Source organism: Piliocolobus tephrosceles, chromosome 2, assembly GCF_002776525.5.
Source record: "Piliocolobus tephrosceles isolate RC106 chromosome 2, ASM277652v3, whole genome shotgun sequence".
Taxonomy (NCBI): Eukaryota; Metazoa; Chordata; class Mammalia; order Primates; family Cercopithecidae; genus Piliocolobus; species Piliocolobus tephrosceles.
In genome coordinates, this window is record NC_045435.1 from 87,608,995 (window position 1) to 87,629,581 (window position 20,587).

The 20,587-nt window shown below is 45.4% G+C and overlaps 1 protein-coding gene across 4 annotated transcripts in view; it reads right to left on the reverse strand.

The window, feature by feature from the left end:
- The window catches only part of ARIH2 (ariadne RBR E3 ubiquitin protein ligase 2), a 64,383-nt gene that overhangs the window by 9,264 nt on the left and 34,532 nt on the right, over positions 1 to 20,587 (reverse strand). For all 4 annotated transcript variants that reach the window (XM_026447981.2, XM_026447982.2, XM_026447983.1 and 1 more), the window contains 8 exons: positions 15,317 to 15,384; positions 11,654 to 11,717; positions 9,338 to 9,488; positions 8,141 to 8,262; positions 6,076 to 6,185; positions 2,683 to 2,800; positions 1,671 to 1,721; positions 1,559 to 1,580 (listed from right to left, as the gene is read on the reverse strand). In XM_026447981.2, coding sequence (XP_026303766.1) covers positions 1,559 to 1,580; positions 1,671 to 1,721; positions 2,683 to 2,800; positions 6,076 to 6,185; positions 8,141 to 8,262; positions 9,338 to 9,488; positions 11,654 to 11,717; positions 15,317 to 15,384 — 706 coding nt within the window. The remainder of the gene's footprint in view (positions 1 to 1,558; positions 1,581 to 1,670; positions 1,722 to 2,682; positions 2,801 to 6,075; positions 6,186 to 8,140; positions 8,263 to 9,337; positions 9,489 to 11,653; positions 11,718 to 15,316; positions 15,385 to 20,587) is intronic.

A 20,587-nucleotide genomic window follows, 5' to 3' on the forward strand; every position in this document is an offset into this window, starting at 1 on the left:
GGTGGTTCACGCCTATAATCCCAGCACATTGAGAGGCTGGCGGATCCTGAGGTCAAGAGTTTTGTTTGTTTGTTTGTTTTTGAGATGGAGTCTCCCTCTGTCGCCCAGGCTGGAGTGCAATGGCTCTGTCTCGGCTCACTGCAAGCTCCGCCTCCCGGGTTCACACCATTCTCCTCCCTCAGCCTCCCGAGTAGCTGGGACTACATATAAGCGCCTGCCACCACGCTCGGCTAATTTTTTGTATTTTTAGTAGAGACAGGGTTTCACTGTGTTAGCCAGGATGGTCTCGATCTCCTCACCTCATGATCCGCCCACCTCGGCCTCCCAAAGTGCTGGGATTACAGGCATGAGCCACCGCGCCCGGCCGAGGTCAAGAGTTTGACACCAGCCTGGCTAACATGGTATAAACCCCGTCTCTAATAAAAATACAAAAAAGTAGCCAGGTGTGGTGGTAAGTCCCTGTAATCCCAGCTACTCAGGAGGCTGTGGTGGCAGAATTGCTTAAACCCAGGAGGTGGGGGTTGCAGTGAGCCACGATCACGCCACTGCACTCCAGCCTGGGCGACAGAGTGAGACTCTGTCTCAAAAAATAAAGAAAAGAGGGTTCCTGGAAATAGCATTTGTACAGGCCCTTACAAAGCAAAACTCTCGGTCAGGTGCAGTGGCTCATTCCTGTAGTCCCAGCACTTTGGGAGGCCAAGGTAGGCAGATCATCTGAGGTCAGGAGTTTGAGACCAGCCTGGCCAACACGGCAAAACCTCGTCTCTACTACAAATACAGAAATTAGCCAGGCGCAGTGGTAGATGCCTGTAATCCCAGCTACTCGGAAGGCTGAGGCAGGAGAACTGCTTGAAAACAGGAGATGGAGGTTACAATGAGCTGAGATTGCATCACTGAACTCCAGCCTGGGTGACAGAGTGAGATTCTTTCACAAAAAACAAACAAAAAAAGAAACTCTCACAGACTCTCAGGGGCTCCTGATAAGCATCAAAGCAGCTGTGTAGGAGACCCACGTGGACATATTTTCTACTTGAAGGGATTCTGTTTCTTCAGCTGACCTGGCCGGGTGGCATACAAAACCAATGGGTTCTAGCTATGTAAATTATTCCTGATCGATGAAAGAGGTCTGAAAGGTTAAATCAAAACCCCCACTAGAAACTTTGTAAAACAGCAAGGGAAAACCATTATTTTACTACTTCTGGTAAAGGTATCTACAAGGTAGCACAGATAAGCCCCAAGCGACTTACCCGCCTTGGCAAAAAAGTGAAAGCAACACCCTGAAATCATCTTCTTGGATAACTGAGGATCATGAGGATTATCCCAAACTTGACGTCTGACTATATGTGTTAGCAAGATAGCAGGGGGATTGTAAGAGGGACCAAAAAATAGAAAAAAAAAAAAAAAAAAAAGCTACTTTATGCCAGTTACTGTGACTGTTAAGTGACTGAGGCTCTTCTATGTTCTGTCACTTCATGGCAGAAGTACTCACTTAAATAGTAACGGAGACCCAACCACAAGAAAGTGCCACTGGGCCTTACATACCAAGCTTAGAACTCACCGTGTTTACATTTGGAGCATTGCTGTCAGAGGGAAACAGAAGAGAACACGTTAAGGGCACATTGACCAAAGGTTCCATGTCACACATACAAAGTGCTGAGGCTTCTGCTCACCATGTGATTGCAGCCTCCATTCTTCTCAATGCAGATGTTGCACTTGGGACACTGAGGAGACAGAAGGGTGCCATTAGGCTCACATACCACCAGGCTGGTTTTAAGACAAATTACACAAAGCTCCTGGCACCTGTGCCCAGTTGCTCATCGTGCGAGCACTTCTGGGGAGGAGCATCTCACTTAAATGTGGCAGGTCACTGAGGCTGGAACAGCAATTCAAGGAAATGAGGTCAGCATATTTGGCTTTGAAATGCTTCAAGCACCAGCTGAACCCCACTAAGTCTTCCACCATCTGCCCCGCCACGAAGCTGCTCAGATTAAGCACAGGTTGAATCAGCAGAAAACCTGCCTTCTTGAGAGGACTGGCAAAGAAGCACAGGAGCTGCCACAATGGATTCAGTCGTGGTCAGCTTGCCTAACTTCTGCTTCGAGAAGAGGGTAAGGAAACCACATCTAAAGCTCCTCTCTACCATTTGAGAGATGCCAGCAACCTGAGGCAGCAATGCAGAGACCAGTCTGATGCTGTGATCTCCCACTGCTGTGAAGTCAACCATGTTTAATAATGTCGTTATTAAAACTGTGCTTGTGAGTGCATACTCTGCGAGTGACAAAGGGTACAGTGACCCCCAGAACCCACGGGCCATACTTTCCCACGGGAAACTTCAAAATGAGTATCGTGCTGGTCTGAGCTTGCATTACAGCCTTACTATGTATCAAGTGTGGCTATTAACCACCTCCTTTTCAGAGCTGTTAAAGGCTGGTAGTTCTCTTCTACTTAGTTCCCCCTTTTCTGGCATTTTGGCATTTCATAATAATAAAGAAAAAATGCACCCAATGCATCCTGTGATAAATTGCTACAAGCTGCCAACTCTGCATGAGGGTCCCCAACCCCCAGTCCTCAGGAAGGGCCCTGGGGCTCTGGGTATTCTGCTCTCAGATGGCAAATTTCCAAGGCTAGGCCCTGGGCAGCAATAAGAGGGCAGATCCATGAGAGGTAAAATACAATCCTTACGTCTTTAGTGTGAGCACTAATGTAGTTGGCTGTTTCAGAGTCGTCTGCACACTTCGTGAGCCATTTCCGGATCGTGGCGCAGTCTGTGGGTGCATGATACATCTGACGACACTTGAAACTTAAAATTGGAAAAGAAAAACATTCAAATATTCATTAAGTCAGGGTCCCATGTTTAAAATTTTCCTTTTATCCAAGTCAACAAATCATGAATTAGAGCTTTTCTTTTTTTTTGAGACGGAGTCTTGCTTTGTCGCCAGGCTGGAGTGCAGTGGCACGATCTCGCCTCACTGCAAGCTCCACCTCCCCGGCTTCACATCATTCTCCTGCCTCAGCTTCCCGAGTAGCTGGGACTATAGGCGCCCGCCACAACACCCGGATAATTTTGTGTATTTTTAGTAGAGATGGGTTTCACCGTGTTAGCCAGGATGGTCTCGATCTCCTGACCTCGTGATCCGCCCACCTCGGCCTCCCAAAGTGCTGGGATTACAGGCATGAGCCACTGCGCCCAGTCTCATTTTTGTATTTTTAGTAGAGATGGGGTTTCACCATGTTGGCCAGGATGGTCTTCATCTCTTGACCTTATGATCTGCTCGCCTCGGTCTCCCAAAGTGCTGGGATTACAGGTGTGGGCCACCCTGCCCAGTCTAGAGCTTTTCAAATAGGTAAAGTTCTTTCTCAAGGCCCATGGAACCTTTACTTACTCATGAGTTATACTGAAATACTGCAAGAGTGTCTCTTCAACTTAAGCCTTTGTAAGACATGCTCTAACATGCACAAATAAAATGTTTCTGTAGGCCGAGTGCAGTGGTTCACGCTTATAATCCTAGTACTATGGAAGGTCAAGATGGGAGGACTGCTTGAGCCCAGGAGTTTGAAGCCAGCCTGGACAACATGGTGAGACCTCATCTCTACAAAAAATGAAAAAATTAGCCAGGTGTGGTGGTATGTGTCTGTAGTCCCAGCTACTAGACAGTCTAAAGTAGGAGGATTGCCTGAGCTCTGGAGGTCAAGGCTACAGTGAGCTATATTCGCATCACTGTACTGCAACATGGGCAACTGAGAGACCCTGTTTAAAAAAAGGATCGCGGGCCGGGCGCGGTGGCTCAAGCCTGTAATCCCAGCACTTTGGGAGGCCGAGACGGGCGGATCACGAGGTCAGGAGATCGAGACCATCCTGGCTAACACGGTGAAACCCTGTCTCTACTAAAATACAAAAAATTAGCCGGGCGTGTTGGCGGGCGCCTGTAGTCCCAGCTACTCGGGAGGCTGAGGCAGGAGAATGGCGTGAACCCGGGAGGCAGAGCTTGCAGTGAGCTGAGATCAGGCCACTGCACTCCAGCCTGGGCGACAGAGCGAGACTCCGTCTCAAAAAAAAAAAAGAAAGTAAAGGATCGCTTTAGACCAGGAGTTTGAGACCAACGTAGGCAACATAGGAAGACCCTGCCTCTACAATCTTTTTTTTTTTGAGACGGAGTTTCGCTTTTGTCACCCAGGCTGGAGTGCAATGGCATGATCTCGGCTCACTGCAACCTCTGCCTCCCTGGTTCAAGTGATTTTCCTGCCTCAGCCTCCTGGGTAGCTGAGATTACAGGCTCCTGCCACTACACCTGGCTAATTTTTGTATTTTTAGTAGAGACGGGATTTCACCATGTTGGCCAGGCTAGTCTTGAATTCCTGACCTTAGGTGATCCACCCGCCTCGGCCTCCTAAAGCACTGGGGTCACAGGTGTGAGCCACTGCACCTGGCCTCTACAACAAATTTTTAAAAATTAACCAGGCATCTGTAGTTTCAGCTACTTGGAAGGCTAAGGCAGAAGGATCACTTCATACCAGGAGTTTGAGGCTGCAGTGAGCTATGCTATGTATGTTAAGTATCTTGTTTAAACATCTTGTTTACCAACCCCCAAGATGTCAAACGCAGAGCTATGACTCTCATAGGGCATGGTGAGGTGCTCTGAGAAGGACTCATTAGCTCAGACCTAAGGCAGGATTGAGATCCACTTCTGGGAGTCTCATCTGATTTCCCAGTCAGACATGCACACAAGGATGCACAAATGCCAGAACTTGCAAAATCCGTAGGGTCATGATATATCTGATGACACTGAAACTTAAAGCAGAAAAAAAAAAAAAAAGACTCCAATATTCGTTGGGCTAGGCTTCCATATTTTCAAATTTTCTTTCGTGGAGGCCAACAGTACTTTGTGGCTAGAAAAGGCCCTGAGGCAAATACCCAGGGAGGTAACTTCATAAAGTGGGACACAAGAATAAAGAACAATTACAAGGAGTCTCTCTGAATCTGCTGTGATCCTGGTGGCTGCCTGATTTAAAATGAAAGAACCACTACATTAGTGATTCTTAACCTTTGGTGTCAATAATGTTTTGAAATGCAGGCATGTGCACACAGACACACATCTCATTTTCCAAGCAGTTTCTCTGAAGCCCCACCATGAATATTCCAGGGAGGTATGATTAGGACAGATCTGGGCCTAAATTATGGTTCTACCATTTACTAGGTTTACCTTGTACCTTGATATCTTCATAGAATATAAGGGTCATAGCCAGGCGCGGTGCCTCAATCCTGTAATCCCTGTACTTTGGGAGGACAAGGTGGGCAGATCATGAGGTCAGGAGTTTGAGACCAGCCTTGCCAACATGGCAAAACCCCGTCTCTACTAAAAATACAAAAATCAGCCGGGCATGGTGGCATGTGCCTGTAATCCCAGCTACTCAGGAGGCTGAGGTAAGAGAATTGCTTGACCCTGGGAGGTGGAGGTTATGGTAAGCAAAGTATGCACCACTGCACTCCACCCTGGGCTACAAAGCAAGACTCCATCTCAAGAAAACAACAAAAAACGAGAGAATATAAGGGTCATTACAGTTGTGATAATGCAAGGTAAGTGATCAGGATAGTGTCTGTCATCTGGTAAACCTTCAGTAAACTTTAGTTATTCCCATGGTATCTACTGAATGAAGTGAACCTTGAGTAGATGTAGAACATATTTATGACTTAGTTTTACAAAAATTAGCCAAGAAAGGCCAAGACAGAGAAAGATTAAAATGCTGAAGATTATACCTTTCAAACACAGTAATATGTGATTAGCTATGCAGACAGATACATCCCACACAATCTCTGGGCCATGAGACTTAGTAGCAGAAGCCACAACACATTCTCCAAGAACCTGTGTCACTTTCTTGCCTCCAGACTGAGCATGTACTGAAGACTTAGTGGAATATGAGATGCTGGGCATAAACCTACCCACTTGGAGCACAGTTGCTCTGTTGGATCAGAGACCCTGCCTCTTCCAGTGCCGCCCTCACATGGAGCAACAGCAGTGGTGCTTTGGAGGATGGGGCATGAGCCTAGGGCTGTTCAGCACTCACACTCACTCTTACCAGAAGACCTCGTTGCACCGATTGCACTGTACTCGGCGAGCTCTAGGCTCTTGTACCCGAATAACCATGGGGCAGTCTGCACCAGGGCACAGCTGGAGCTGGTAATGACTCTGTGAACACACCAAGAGGAAACAATGAGGACATCTCTTAGTTGCTGTGTAAAAATCAGAACCCCCTGAATATTCAAAACACTTTCTGTTCTCCCAGCTGATGACTTATACCATGGGGTTATATAAATTCAGAAAGGATGTTGTGAAAACCAAACATAAGCCAGATATTAAAGAGGAACTTAGGACGTCTAGCTTAAACCAGGTAGCAACTCACTGGAATGATCTAAGGTTATATAGAATTGCACCAGGCATAGTGGCTCCTGCCTGTAGTCCTAGCTACTAAGGAGGCGGAGGTGGGAAGACTGCTTGAGGCCTGAAATCTGAGGCAGCAGTGAGTTGACTGCACCAACACATTCCAGCCTGGATGCCAGCAAAACTCTGTCTCCAAAAAAATTAAAAAATAACAAATAAGGCTGGACACAGTGGCTCATGCCTTGTAATCCCAGCACTTTGGGAGGCCGAGGCAGGCGGATCACCTGAGGTCAGGACTTTGCGAGCAGCCTGGCCAACATGGTAAAACCCCGTCTCTACTAAAAAACACAAAAATTAGTTGGGTATGGTGACGCAAGCTTGTAATCTCAGCTACTCAGGAGGCTGAGGCTGGAGAAGCACTTGAACCTGGGAGACAGCAGTTGCGGTGAGCTGAGATCGTGCCGCCACTGTACTCCAGCCTGGGCGACCGAGTGAGACTCCATCTCAAAAAAAAGGTATCTCTGAGGAGCTCAATGACCCTCAAAGGCAGCAAACAGCATAAAGAATAAGACCTTCTGTTTATCCTGTGGCATGTGCATGACAAGAACCAGACCATAAATTAATCTGGAAAGCTTAGGCAAAAAAGACAAAGACGAAAGTTATGCTGCATCGGGCGGATGGCTTGAGCTCAGGAGTTCGAGACCAGCCTGGGCAACATGGTGAAACACCCATCTTTACAAAAAATACAAAAATTAGCTGAGTTTGGTGGTGCATGCCAGTAGTCCCACCTGCTCGGGAGGCTAAGGAGGATTGCTTGAGTCTAAGAGGTCAGAGGTTGCAGTGAGCCATGTCTGTGCCTCTGCACTCCAGTCTGGGTGAGAGAGTAAAACCCTGTCTCCGCCTCCAAAAAAAAAAAAAGAAGAAAAAGAGAAAAAGAAAAGAAAATTATATTGCATGGAATCAGCAGGCCTAGCAAATGGCCTAATAGAGGGAAAGGACTACAAAAATGACCATGCTGGAATCCTGGACAAGTTTTCCAATTACTTGAAGAAAAGTAATACCCCTTCTCTCTGCTCAACCACACAGGGAACCGAATATAACAGCAGCCCCTAAATACGCCTAATTTATATTCATCCACTGAACACACAATAGCTTTTTTAAGCCACTATGTACAAGGTGGGGATGTGTGTCTATGGAAGAGAAAATCAAGACTCAGAATTAAAAAAAAAAAAAAAAAAAAAAAGAAGGGGGGGGGGGGGCTCGCCCCCGAAAGCCCAGCACTTTGGGAGGCTGAGGCAGGCAGATCATGAGGTCAAGAGATTGAGATCATCTTGGCCAACATGGTGAAACCCCACCTCTACTAAAAATACAAAAATTAGCTGGGAGTGGTGGTGCATGCCTCTAGTCCCAGCTACTCAGGAGGCTGAGGCAGGAGAATCACTTAATCCTGGGAGGTGAAGGTTGCAGTGAGCCAAGATCGTGCCACTGCACTCCAGCCAGGCAACACAGCAAGGCACTGTCTCACAAGAAAAAAGAGTGGTCACAAAGCAAGGAAGTATCCAAGTTTCACACAACGGTGTGTCTGACTCTAGGGCCTGTACTCTTCACTATCACTCTAGTGGTTTTCAAACTTTTTTAAACCTATAGAGCTCTTTCTTCGAACACTATCACTTAATGTCACTCTAGTCTATAAAGTAAGTAACTGACCCTCTGATGGAAGGTAGGCCCAGGAAGACAGAAGGCAGAACAAAGGCTGGCCATACCTCCACATAGTCCCTGAAGAGGTAGCGCCTGTATTTCTCTCTCAATTCTTCATTGGGAAGCAATGGAAACACAAAGTCCTCTGGTGTACGGAGTGGACAGTCCTGAGCCATACAAGAGACTCCTGTTGAACAAAAACAACCTGATGGGGCCGGGTGCAATGGCTCATGCCTGTAATCCCAGCACTTTGGGAGGCCAAGGCAGGCAGATCACCTGAGGTCGGGAGTTTGAGACCAGTCTGACTAACATGGTGAAACCCCGTCTCCACCAAAAATACAAAATTAGCCGGGCATGGTGGCACATGCCTGTAATCCCAGCTACTCGGGAGGCTGAGGCAGGAGAATCGCTTGAACCCGGGAGGCTGAGGTTGTGGTGAGCTGAGATCGTGCGATTGCACTCCAGCCTGGGCAACAAGAGCGAAACTCTGTCTCAAAAACAAAAAACAAAAAACCAAAAACCAACCAACCATGATGGACAACCATACTGCAGAAGACACAATGACACAATTTGCCCACCCAATTCAGTCAACAAATCCAAGTTGCATAAAAGAAACCCTTCAAGCAACAGAATTTATTCAAAGAGAAATTAGCATATTTTCACAGCAATGAAACAAAAATATTATCCCAAATGATATCACTAATGGCACCATTAGATAACAAAACCATTTTAAAAATCCTTATTTAGAGTTCTTGACTAACAACTGAGTTTTGTGATGTTTAACATTATTTACAGGTGATTATCACCAATTGTGGGACTCTGCAGATACCAATTAATGTGATACTAATTTGTTTCAGTATCATCAAATCACAGTATAACAAATATTCCTCTAACTAATCATCAAATTTGATTTGTGCTGTTACCTAAATAGCAGCAAACTCTTGTGGGCATTTCTGAGTTATGGCTGCCACTTGTGGAATCAAGGTAGGCAGTTTAAAGGACGGTTCTCCCAAAAGGTGAGAGAAGGTCGCTCTGCACTCACGCCAACATTTACAACAGTGTATTTAGTTTTCTCATTTTGCTGAGGACTGGGGAAACCTTTGTCACTGTTTGTGTTGATGTATTTGAAAATCATTAGTTCTGATGATAAAAACCTCAATCAGGCTCAGAAGAAAACACTCAGTTTACTTGAGTACATGAAAAGGCAGAGTCAAAGATAAACACTTAATGCCAGCTTTTTATAAGTTCTGTGGCAGACTCACCCACGCCCACGCCGTCCTTGACGAGAACTGAGCAGTGCTGCTCCCAGCAGCTGCGGCAAAACTGGTGCTGACAGGCCAAAGAGAGTAGGTTTTCCTTTCGCACAAACTGCATACACACTGCACAGTGGTGAGGGGGATGGGATGTGGGAACCTGGAGAGAAATAGAGCCACATGAGCCAAAGAGGAGTCAGGTCCAGGAGGCCATAAGGGTACCTCATGCAGCCGGGTGTATGGGAAGTGATCCTTACCCTGTAACAAGTATCAGCACTCAACTGCAATGTGTGGACTCTGAGTCCCAAGGGTACTAAGCTAAAAGTATATACCAGGAGGGCTTCCTGAAGGAGGTAGCAGCTGGGCTGGGCTTACAAAATCACCAGGATTCAGAGGCAGAAAGAAGGCTGAAATGAGAACTTACAGTGGTTTATAATGGCAGACTGAAAAACTCAGGGTTTCAGAATTGCCAGGGTCCTTAAGAGGTCACTTAGTCCAACTTCTTTTAGAAGCTTTCAGGTTACTTTTGTAAACTACCCCTGTTAAGCACAGCAGAGTTGCCCCTCACAACTACTAGAAACCCAGTCACAAAAGTTATTAGAGGATAAGTCTATAAATCGTCTAACGGCCAACATTGTAGTTTTACTTGTCAAGGACGGTGGTTTCACTAATCGATGTGCCCAAACCACAAAATACTACAGCCTTATAACCAAGTTACAACTCATCCTTAATACACCAGATGTCACATGTAATTAACATGGGGAGGTGGCAGGGGGATGTGGAGACATCTACTAGGGAAGAAACTCTTCTAGAACGTATGCAAATAACTGTATAGCATGAACTCCAGAATCCACATCATGCTACACAAACTGGCAGAGAAAGACAATCTGGGGACCTTGGTTAAAACCACAAACCAATGGAAAAGTCCACTTACAAGAACATTAGGTTCTTTTTAGTTTACTGGGAATATAAAAAAACAAGTTGAGGAAAAGAACTGGATTCTCATATTTATCCATTTTGCTTCTGGAAACCTTTGTCTTAAGAGGCTGCAGAAATTATGTGGTGATCTGAGCCCCAATTCTGCCTTCCAAGATCTCTTTTAGCATGGCCCTCATTCAAAAAATATTTGACAAATGTTCGTTTAGCTCCTAGATACACAGGAAATTGCTATGCATTGTTAAAATACAGCTTCTATGGTGGTAAAACAATATGAGTTAATCACTATAACACATGTGTAAAAGTTTATAGATATAATTAGGTGAGTTTCCAGACGAATGATCCAGGAGAAAGGCTTTGTCAAAGAGGTGGCTTAGATTCTTAGATTCTTTTTTTTTTTCCTTTTGATGGAGTCTCTGTCGCCCAGGCTGGAGTGCAGTGGTGCGATCTTGGCTTGCACCAAGTGGTGCAACCTCCACCTCCCTGCCTTCAATTGTTCAAGCGATTCTCTTGCCTCGGCCTCCCGAGTAGCTAGGATTACAGGAATGCGACGCCATGCCTGGCTAATTTTTGTATTTTTAGTAGAGATGGGGTTTCACCATGTTGACCAGGCTGGTCTCAATCTCCCGACCTCAAGTGATCCGCCCGCCTCGACCTCCCAAAGTGCTGGGATTATGGGCGTGAGTGCCTGGCCAGACTGGGGTCTTTAAAGATGAATTCCCTCTCTATAAGCGAAGGTGGAAACAGAGTCTGGACATTCTAGGAAGGGAAGGCACAAACAGAACAGAAGACATATGCAGTAATCTCAGAAACACCAAGGCACCCAGAAAGAACGGAGTGCAGGCTGAAAGTGCAGAGAGGAAGGTGGGGCTGGAGAGGGCCAAAGAACAGGCAATGATTTAGTCCCTAACTGTAAGGAAACTTTTCAAACCATAACAGAAGATTTAAGTCAATACTAGAACAAATACTGTGGGCATGTTGAACTATAAACAAAGCAAAGGTAGCTTTTTTTTTTTGAGACAGAATCTTGCTTTGTCGCCCAGGCTGGAGTGCAGTGGCTCGATCTTGGCTCACTGCAAGCTCCACCTCCCAGGTTCCTGCCATTCGCCTGCCTCAGCCTCCCGAGTAGCTGGGACTATAGGCGCCCGCCACTACGCCCGGCTAATATTTTTTCTGTATTTTTAGTAGAGACGGGATTTCACCGTGTTAACCAGGATGGTCTCAATCTCCTGACCTCGTGATCTGCCCGCCTTGGCCTCCCAAAGTGCTGGGATTACAGACGTGGGCCACCATGCCTGCCCAAGCAAAGATAGCTCTTAACAACACTGCAAGCAAAAGCAAGAACCATGTGCAATCAGGAGAAGCCTCATTCAAGTAATAGACACTCACATGTTTTGATGGATTAGGCTGAACTCGAGCCTCAACAAGCAGTTGAGCAGAATTGGACTTGAATCTACAAAACAAAAAGCAGAAATGAAGGGAATCAGAAGCTAAAGACATTTTTACTCCTGAACAATAACAGGACAAAGATGTTTAGAGCATCTTTGTCTCTACTTTCTCACAGAACCAAGCTTCCTTTTATCTCGGTACACAGACTTTTTTTCTCAAGACAGAAAATGCAAAATATAAAGGAATAATAAAAAATATAAAGCCTGATAAATTATGCTACATTTAAGAACCTCAATTCATCAGAAGACACCAAAGTCAAAAGCCAAGCCATAAGCTGGAAGATAATTCAATATATAAACTTCTAGGCCAGGCGCCGTGGCTCATGCCTGTAATTCCAGCATTTTGGGAGGCCAAGGGGGGCAGATCACTTGAGGTCAGGAGTTTGAGACCAGCCTGGCCAATATGATGAAACCCCGTCTCTACCAAAAATACAAAAATTAGCTGGGCATGGTGACATGTGCCTGTAGCCCCAGCTACTTGGGAGGCTGAGGCAGGAGAATTGCTTGAACCCGGGAGGCAGAGGTTGCAATGAGCCAAGATTGTGCCATTGCACTCCAGCCTGCAAGACAGAGCGAGACTCTGTCTCAAAAAGAAAAAAAAAATTCCATAGATATAGCTGGGCGCAGTGGCTCATGCCTGTAATCTTAGCACTTTGGGAGGCCAAGGTGGGTAGATCACTTGAGGTCAGGAGTTTGAGACCAACCTGGCCAACATGGTGAAACCCCACCCGGGTGTGTTGGCTCATGCCTGTAATCCCAGCTACTTGGGAGACTGAAGCAGGAGGATCGCTAGAACCTGGGAGGTGGAGGTTGCAGTGAGCAGAGACTGCACCAGCCCGGGAGACAGAGCAAGAGTTTTGCTCTGTCTCCAAAAAAAAAAATACACACACACACGTATAACTGGCAAAGGATTACTATTCAGGAAAAACAAAAACTCCTATATATATATATATATATATATATATATAAAACTGGCGAAGGATCAGTATTCAGAGTAAACAAAAACTCCTAAAAATCTATTTGGTTCTAGGAACTGGACATGGGAGAAGGGGGAAGGATCCATTTGGAAGAACAACATAATTCAATAAAAAATGGGGAGAAGACTTAACAGGCATTTCAAAGGAGGAGGCAGCAAAAATGCCCATTATATAAAAAAGATTCTCAACCTCCTTAATAATACAGGACATTGAAACAATTAGATGCCATTTACAGCCACCAAATTGCAAAACTTTAAGTCTTACAGTATCAGGAACACCTATATACTACTGCTGAGCGTGTAAAGTGGTAAATCACTCTGGAAAACAACCTGGAATTATTTAGCAAAGGCAAAAATAAACGTACGCTATAGCCAATAATTCCTTTTCTATATTTAACTCCAGAAAAATTATGTGACAGTAGGAGTCACCTACAATAATTTTCCATTTAAACAGAATTATCAAGCGGCAATAAAGTGCCACACAAAGCCCAGGTCAACAAATTTCCAAGATACTAGGAATTGGAGCAGAAAAGAATTATGTCTCATCTATGTGATTTCTACCTAGTCAGAATGCTTCCCTCAACTATCCTTATTGAGGGGCCCATTTTATTCCTAATTCCCACACTAGTCTTTTAAGTCTCTTTTGCCATCCAAACCTCCACTCCTGAGTTACGCTGAAAGAGTTTAGGCAGTGAGAGACATCCTATTGCCAGAACCTATGTGGTTCCAGAGTTTTGGGCAGTAGTATAATAATAAGGCAGCAGAAGTTCATCTGTAATTTCATCTAAATGTATTCCAACTCGAGTACACAGGATGAGAGCAGTTAGTGAACCAGGAACACATTTACTCTTTCCTGATTGTGCTGAGCTGTTCCAGCTGGTATGTCCTTCCCAGTTGTGTTCAGCCTGGAGAAGGAAAAGCATGACCTTCGTCTGTAAATTCTACTAAAAATACAAGAACTAGCCAGGCGTGGTGGCAAGTGCTGGTAATCCCAGCTACTTTGTAGGCTGTGGCAGGAGAGAGTTGCTTGAACCCTGGAGGTGGAGGTTGCAGTGAGGCAACGTCGTGCCACTGCACTCCAGCCTGGGTGACAGAGTGAGACTTTGTCTCAAAAAAATAAAAATAAAAAAAATCATACCATATGAGAAAGGAAGACTCACTGCAGTGTGAAAGAGTAGGAATGGTAACAAGTACTTCTCACCAGAGGGAATTTTGCTCCCCACGAGTTATTTGACAATGTTTGGAGACATTCTGGTTGCCAAGGACTTAGAGGTGTGGCTTCTAGTAGTTAGAGCCCAGGGATGCTGCCAGACATCCTACAATTCACAGATCAGGCCCCCACAACAAAGAGTTATCTAGCCTAAAATGTCAATAATGCTGAGGATGAGAAACACTGTGCGAGACAGGGCACATGCCTCCAAGGGTGAGCATAAAAGATTCCTACAGAGGATGCAGAGGAGGAGGTGCCCCTTTTCCTGACAACTTATAAGACATCTTGAGACTCTAAGGTCTGTATCTTAAGATCTCTATTTCTGGAGGAAGTGGAAAGAAATACTCAAATACGCTGCTGGGAGAGGTGGTGGGTGGTAAAGCAGCCTGTATTTTCTTTCTTTTTTTTTTTTTTTTTTTGAGATGGAGTCTCACTCTGCCACCAGACTGGAGTGCAGTGGCGCAATCTTGGCTCACTGCAACCTCCGCCTCCAGGGTTTAAGCGATTTTCTTGCCTCAGCCTCCTGAGTAGCTGGGACTACAGGAGTGCACCACCACGCCAGGTTAATTTTCTTTTTTTTTTTTTTTTGAGACGGAGTCTGGCTCTGTCGCCCAGGCTGGAGTGCAGTGGCCGGATGTCGGCTCACTGCAACCTCCGCCTCCCGGGTTCCCGCCATTCTCCTGCCTCCGCCTCCCGAGTAGCTGGGACTACAGGCGCCCGCTACCTCGCCTGGCTAGTTTTTTGTATTTTTTCAGTAGAGACGGGGTTTCACCGGGTTAGCCAGGATGGTCTCGATCTCCTGACCTCGTGATCCGCCCGTCTTGGCCTCCCAAAGTGCTGGGATTACAGGCTTGAGCCACCGCGCCCAGCCAGTTAATTTTCATATTTTTAGTAGAGACAGGGTTTCACCATGGTGGCCAGGCTGATTTCAACTCCTGACCTCAGGTGATCCGCCCGCCTCAGCCTCCCAAAGTGCTGAGATTACAGGTGTGAGCCACCACGTATGGCCAGCAGCCTACATTTTCTAAAGGAAATATGACTTGAACTATGATGCAATCCTCAAGTTGACATATCCAAAAGAAGTAAAAGATGTTGGCGTGTGTTACCTAGAAAGGCACTGATTAAAAATTAACAATGGGAAAGAAAATCTGAGTTAACTTCACTGTCCAACAATAGAGGTTTGGAAAAAGCATGGAATATCTACGATAGAATACTGTGCTAGTATAAAACTGGGGTAGAAGAATATACTGAAGATATGGGGAAAGTTCACAACATATTAAGAGAAGAGGATGGAAAACAGAATCCAATGTTTTAAAAATATACCATGCATATTGGAATATAGTCCAAAATGTAAACAATAATCACCACAGAGAGCGGAGCTATGGGCAATGTTATCTCTCCTCCCCCAAATACCTTACCTGTCCAATATCTCTGAAACTTGCCAGTGGAAATTAACTAATATAAGTTTAGCAACTGAATGAGATACCTAGAAAAAAGAAAAAAAAAATTGAATTATAATTGCATTTTCTTTTAAGGTGTTTAACATTTTGAGAACCGCATACATTCATGTCTATGCCAAGCCCAGGCTGGATTACCAAATTCCTCCTCTTGGTTCTCTGCTTTGTCTTTTAAGTTCAGACTCTTACAATCTTAGTGATTTCAAGAATCTCTTGATTTTCTATCTTTGTTTTCATTAATAAACCTTTCAAGAAAATTAATTTCATTTGAAACTTAAAGACACTCATTTTATAATAACAACCTAGCATCTATTAATAACATAAACAACAGAGCTGGGGTTTCCTTCATGTCATATATGTTCCCTCAAGCTGCTGTAGGAGGTTGTACACCAGAAGCACATCTCTATTTAGGCCTGTTACTTGTAGAAAATCCCCGGGTCTGGGTTTGCATAAACCCTAAAGAAACACCAGAAAACAACCAACAAAACATAAAAACCCAAAACTCAGTTTAAAATCACTGAATTCCCAGCAGCCAATGAGTCCTAGTTGCAAGGACAGTTTCAAAATTTGTGGGCAGCCTTTCTGGCCTCTATATGCTCTTAGGAGACATTTAAAGCACATGGTTATAGCTACCAAAGAACCTTAGAAGGTGCGTTGAGCTAGCAATTCTATTTCTGTAGTCTCCCTGAGGAAATGACAGAGGATATGTTTACCACAGGATTATTTACAATAGTAAAATAATTAGAAATAACCTAAATATCCAACAAAAATGAGTTACATAATATATGACAGATCTATGCAATGGACTACTACGTGATTATTTTAAAAGATTTAGAAGTTTATTGACATAGAAAGACTTTTTTTTTTTTTGAGACAGTCTTTGTCACCCAGGCCGGAGTGCACTGGCATGACCTTGGCTCACTGCAATCTCTGTCTCCCAGGCTCAACTGATTCTCCTGCCTCAGCCTCCCGAGTAGCTGGGATTACAGGCATGCGCTACCACGCCCAGCTAATTTTTGTATTTTTAGTAGAGACAGGGTTTCACCATGTTGGCCAGGCTGGTCTTGAACTCCTGACCTCAGGTTATCCGCCTACCTTGGTCTCCCAAAGTGCTGGGATTACAGGTGTGACCCAGTGCACCCGGCCACTTTTTTTTTTTTTTTTTTTTTTAAGTAATGCACTGCGCTATGTTGTCTAGACTGGAATACAAGGCTATTCACAGGCATGATCATAGCACACGCTTTGAACTCCTGGGCTTAAGTGATCCTTCCACCTCAACCTCTCAGGCACTACAGGTGCATATCACTTCACCCACCTTAGAAGCTCATATTTTAATGTTAGGTTAAAGAAGCATATAAGCATCTACATGTTATAGTCGTAATTGAGAAGTAAGCTAGTTACAAAATACTCTAAGTGTCAAGACTTGGGTGAGACCACAGAAGATTGGGATGTGCTTGGAAGCCTTAGATCATCAGGCTTCCCAGAGAAAGCAATACGCACCATGAGGGTACTACTAAAGCAAGGAGAAAGTAGGAGCATATTTACAGTTAGGGTGACAAGAAAACACACAGAACATTGTCTGCTCACTGGACTGAGTCCTTAAACAAGAGCTACCATGGATCTGTAAGGTAGTATGTGCCTGGTCCACAGATAAGAACTGCAGCAGAGGAAAGACACACAGTGACCACCACATGATCTCTCCTTCTAGCACTCAAGTCACTCCTGAAAGGAGACAAGTGAGCACCTACTAAACAAGGGCACATCCCAGTATACAATGAGTGTCAAAGGCTATGCAATCAGTGAGTGCTTCCTGTCCTATAGTCCAGGTACATCTGGAGAAAAATCAAGGACTCAAGACAGCTTACTTCGCTCAGGATGGGGGTCCCTATTTTCCTTCCAAGGTTAAGTGGCATCTGACCCATGCATGCTGCCACAGTATTTTCTTGCAGAGGCCCATGTAGACTTTAGGCCTAGGTTTCCCAAATTATGGCTGGTATTTCTTCTGTGTCCTCAACAAAGCTATTCGTCCCCAACAGACCACTATCACAAAATGAGAAGAGAGACATCTTGTTTAAACTTTAACAACTGCTGAAATACAGCCTTTGGGTACAAATAGCTTTTTAATTTATTTTTTATTTTATTATTATTATATATTTTTTGAGATGCAGTCTCGCTCTGTCGCCTAGGCTGGAGTGCAGTGGTGCGATCTCAGCTCACTGCAAGCTCCGCCTCCCGGGTTCACGCGACTCTCCTGCCTCAGCCTCCTGAGTAGCTGGGACTACAGGCACCTGCCACCATGCCAGGCTAATTTTTTATAGTTTTAGTAGAGACAGAGTTTCACCGTGTTAGCCAGGATGGTCTTGATCTCCTAACCTCGTCATCTGCCCGCCTTGGCCTTCCAAAGTGCTGGGATTACAGGCGTGAGTCAGCACGCCCAGCCTATTTTATTACTATTATTTTTGAAACAGGATCTCACTAAGTTTCCCAGGCTGGAGTGCAGTGGTGTGATCGCGGCTCACTGCAACCTCCACTTCCTGGGCTCAAGCAATACTCCCAGCTCAGCCTCCCGAGTAGCTGGGACTACAGGTGCAAGCCACCATGTCCAGTTAAGTTTTAAAAATTTTGTAGAGACATGGTTTCTCCATGTTGCCTAGTTTAGTCCCTGAACTCCTAAGCGCAAGCAATCTGCCTGCCTCAGCCTCCCAAAGTGCAGAGATTACAGGCGTGAGCCACTGAGCCTGGCCTTTTTTTTTTTTTTTGAGACAGAGTCTCCCTCTGTCGTCCTGGCTGGAGTGCAGTGGTACGATCTCGACTTACTGCAACCTCCACCTCCCGGATTCAAGCAATTCTCTGCCTCAGCCTCACAAGTAGCTGAGATTACAGGCGCCCGCCACCACGTCCAGTTAATTTTTGTATTTTTTTTTTTTTTTTTTGAGAAGGAATCTCTGTCGCCCAGGCTGGAGTGCAGTGGTGCCATCTTGGCTCACTGCAAGCTCCACCTCCCAGGTTCACACCATTCTCCTGCCTCAGCCTCCCAAGTAGCTGGGACTACAGGCGCCACCACGCCTGGCTAATTTTTCTTTTGTATTTTTCAGTAGAGATGGGGTTTTACTGTGTTAGCCAGGGTGGTCTTGATCTCCTGACCTCGTGATCCGCCCACCTTGGCCTCCCAAAGTGCTGGGATTACAGGCGTGAGCCACTGCGCCCGGCCAATTTTTGTATTTTCAGTAGAGACAGGGTTTCACCATCTTGGCCAGGCTGGTCTTGAACTCCTGACCTCATGATCCACCAGCCTCAGCCTCCCAAAGTGCTGGGATTACAGGCATGAGCCACCGTGCCCAGCCTATTTTTTAAAATAGAGATGAGGCTGTGTTGTCCAGGCTACAGTATGGTGGCTGTTCACAGACACGATCCTACTACTGATGAGCACAAGCGTTTTTTGTTCTGTTTTTCACAGACAGAGTCTTGTTTTGTTGTACAGGTTGGAATGCAGCGGCATGATCATCGCTCACTGTAACCAAGAACTCCTGGGTTCGAACAATACTCTCACCTCAGCCTCCCAAGACGCTAAGACTACAAGCCCATACCACCACCCCCAGCTAATTTGTTGTTGTTGCTGTTATAGAGAGGGGCTCATTATACTGCTCAGGCTGGTCTCAAATTCCTGGTCTTGAGTGATCCTCCTGCAGCACAGGAGTTTTGACCTGCTCTGTTTCCAATCTAGGTCAGTTTACCCCTCAAATAGTTTTAAAAAACACGAAGTGGGGCCAGGTGCAGTGGCTCACACCTGTAATCCCAGCACTCTGGGAGGCCGAGGCGGGTGGATCACAAGGTCAGGAGATCAAGACCAGCTTGGCTAATATGGTGACATCCCATCGCTACTAAAAATACAAAAATTAGCTGTGTGGTAGTGGGCGCCTGTAGTCCCAGTTACTTGGGAAGTTGAGGCAGAAGAATCGCTTGAACCCAGGAGGCGGGGGTTGCAGTGAGCTGAGATCACGTCACTGTACTCCAGCCTGGGTGACAGCAGAGCAAGACTCCGTCTCAAAAAAGAAAAAAAAAACAAAAAACAAACAAATAAACAAAAAAAACACCATGGAGTGATACTGCTTTAGATGAACACCTTGCTGGAACCTTTTCTTTCTTCTCATACCCAGAGGGGCCCAATCAGCCTTATACCATGCTTTCTGTTCTGACTTCTACATGTCTCATTATGCACGACCACCAAGTCCTAGCAAAGATACTACACCACCTAGGAAACTCAGAGGAATTCTGACCATGTCCAATAGCTGCCACCTTTTTTTCACTATAGCTGGGCACTTCATGCTAAGAACAGGGGTCAGGTTGACTTACAGATCCACAAAGCCCAGAAATAGATGGCACAGTGGGTAGCCAGCCACTCAACAAATGCTCATTATTTAAATGATATGTCTTTAACCTGTGGATTTAAAATAAAATTTTGCTGTTTCATTAGAAAGGTCAAGAAAGTTTAACACTGATCTCTTGATTTCAACAGCACTAACAGCCACAATGAAGCCTCAGAATTAACACACTAGGTAGAGCTCACCTACAGATAACGATATAACCCTCTACTGAAGCCAAGAATTTCCTGATGACTATAAGTCTGCTAACGACCAACTCAGAATACCCCAGCAGAGTTGAGTTCTGGTGAGAACAAATAATTGGAAGGGAGATATGCCTACCACTTTATAAAACGGACAGTGGAGAGGTGTAAATCTATTCTTTTAATGGCAACAGCCAAGAGTACATCAATACATATAGGATAGGCTAGGCACGGTGGCTCATGCCTATAATCCCAGCACTTTGGGAGGCCGAGGCGGGCAGATCACTTGACATCAAGAGTTAGAGACCAGGTAAGTTGTGGCCAATGTAGTGAAACCCTGTCTCTAATAAAAATACAAAAATTACAAGGCCGGGCGGGGTGGCTCAAGCCTGTAATCCCAGCACTTTGGGAGGCCGAGACGGGCAGATCAGGAGGTCAGGAGATCGAGACCATCCTGGCTAACACGGTGAAACTGTCTCTACTAAAAAATACAAAAAACCTAGCCGGGCGAGGTGGTGGGCGCCTGTAGTCCCAGCTACTCGGGAGGCTGAGGCAGGAGAATGGCGGAAACCCAGGAGGCGGAGCTTGCAGTAAGCTGAGATCCGGCCACTGCAGTCCAGCCTGGGAGACAGAGCTAGACTCCGTCTCAAAAAAATAAATAAATAAAT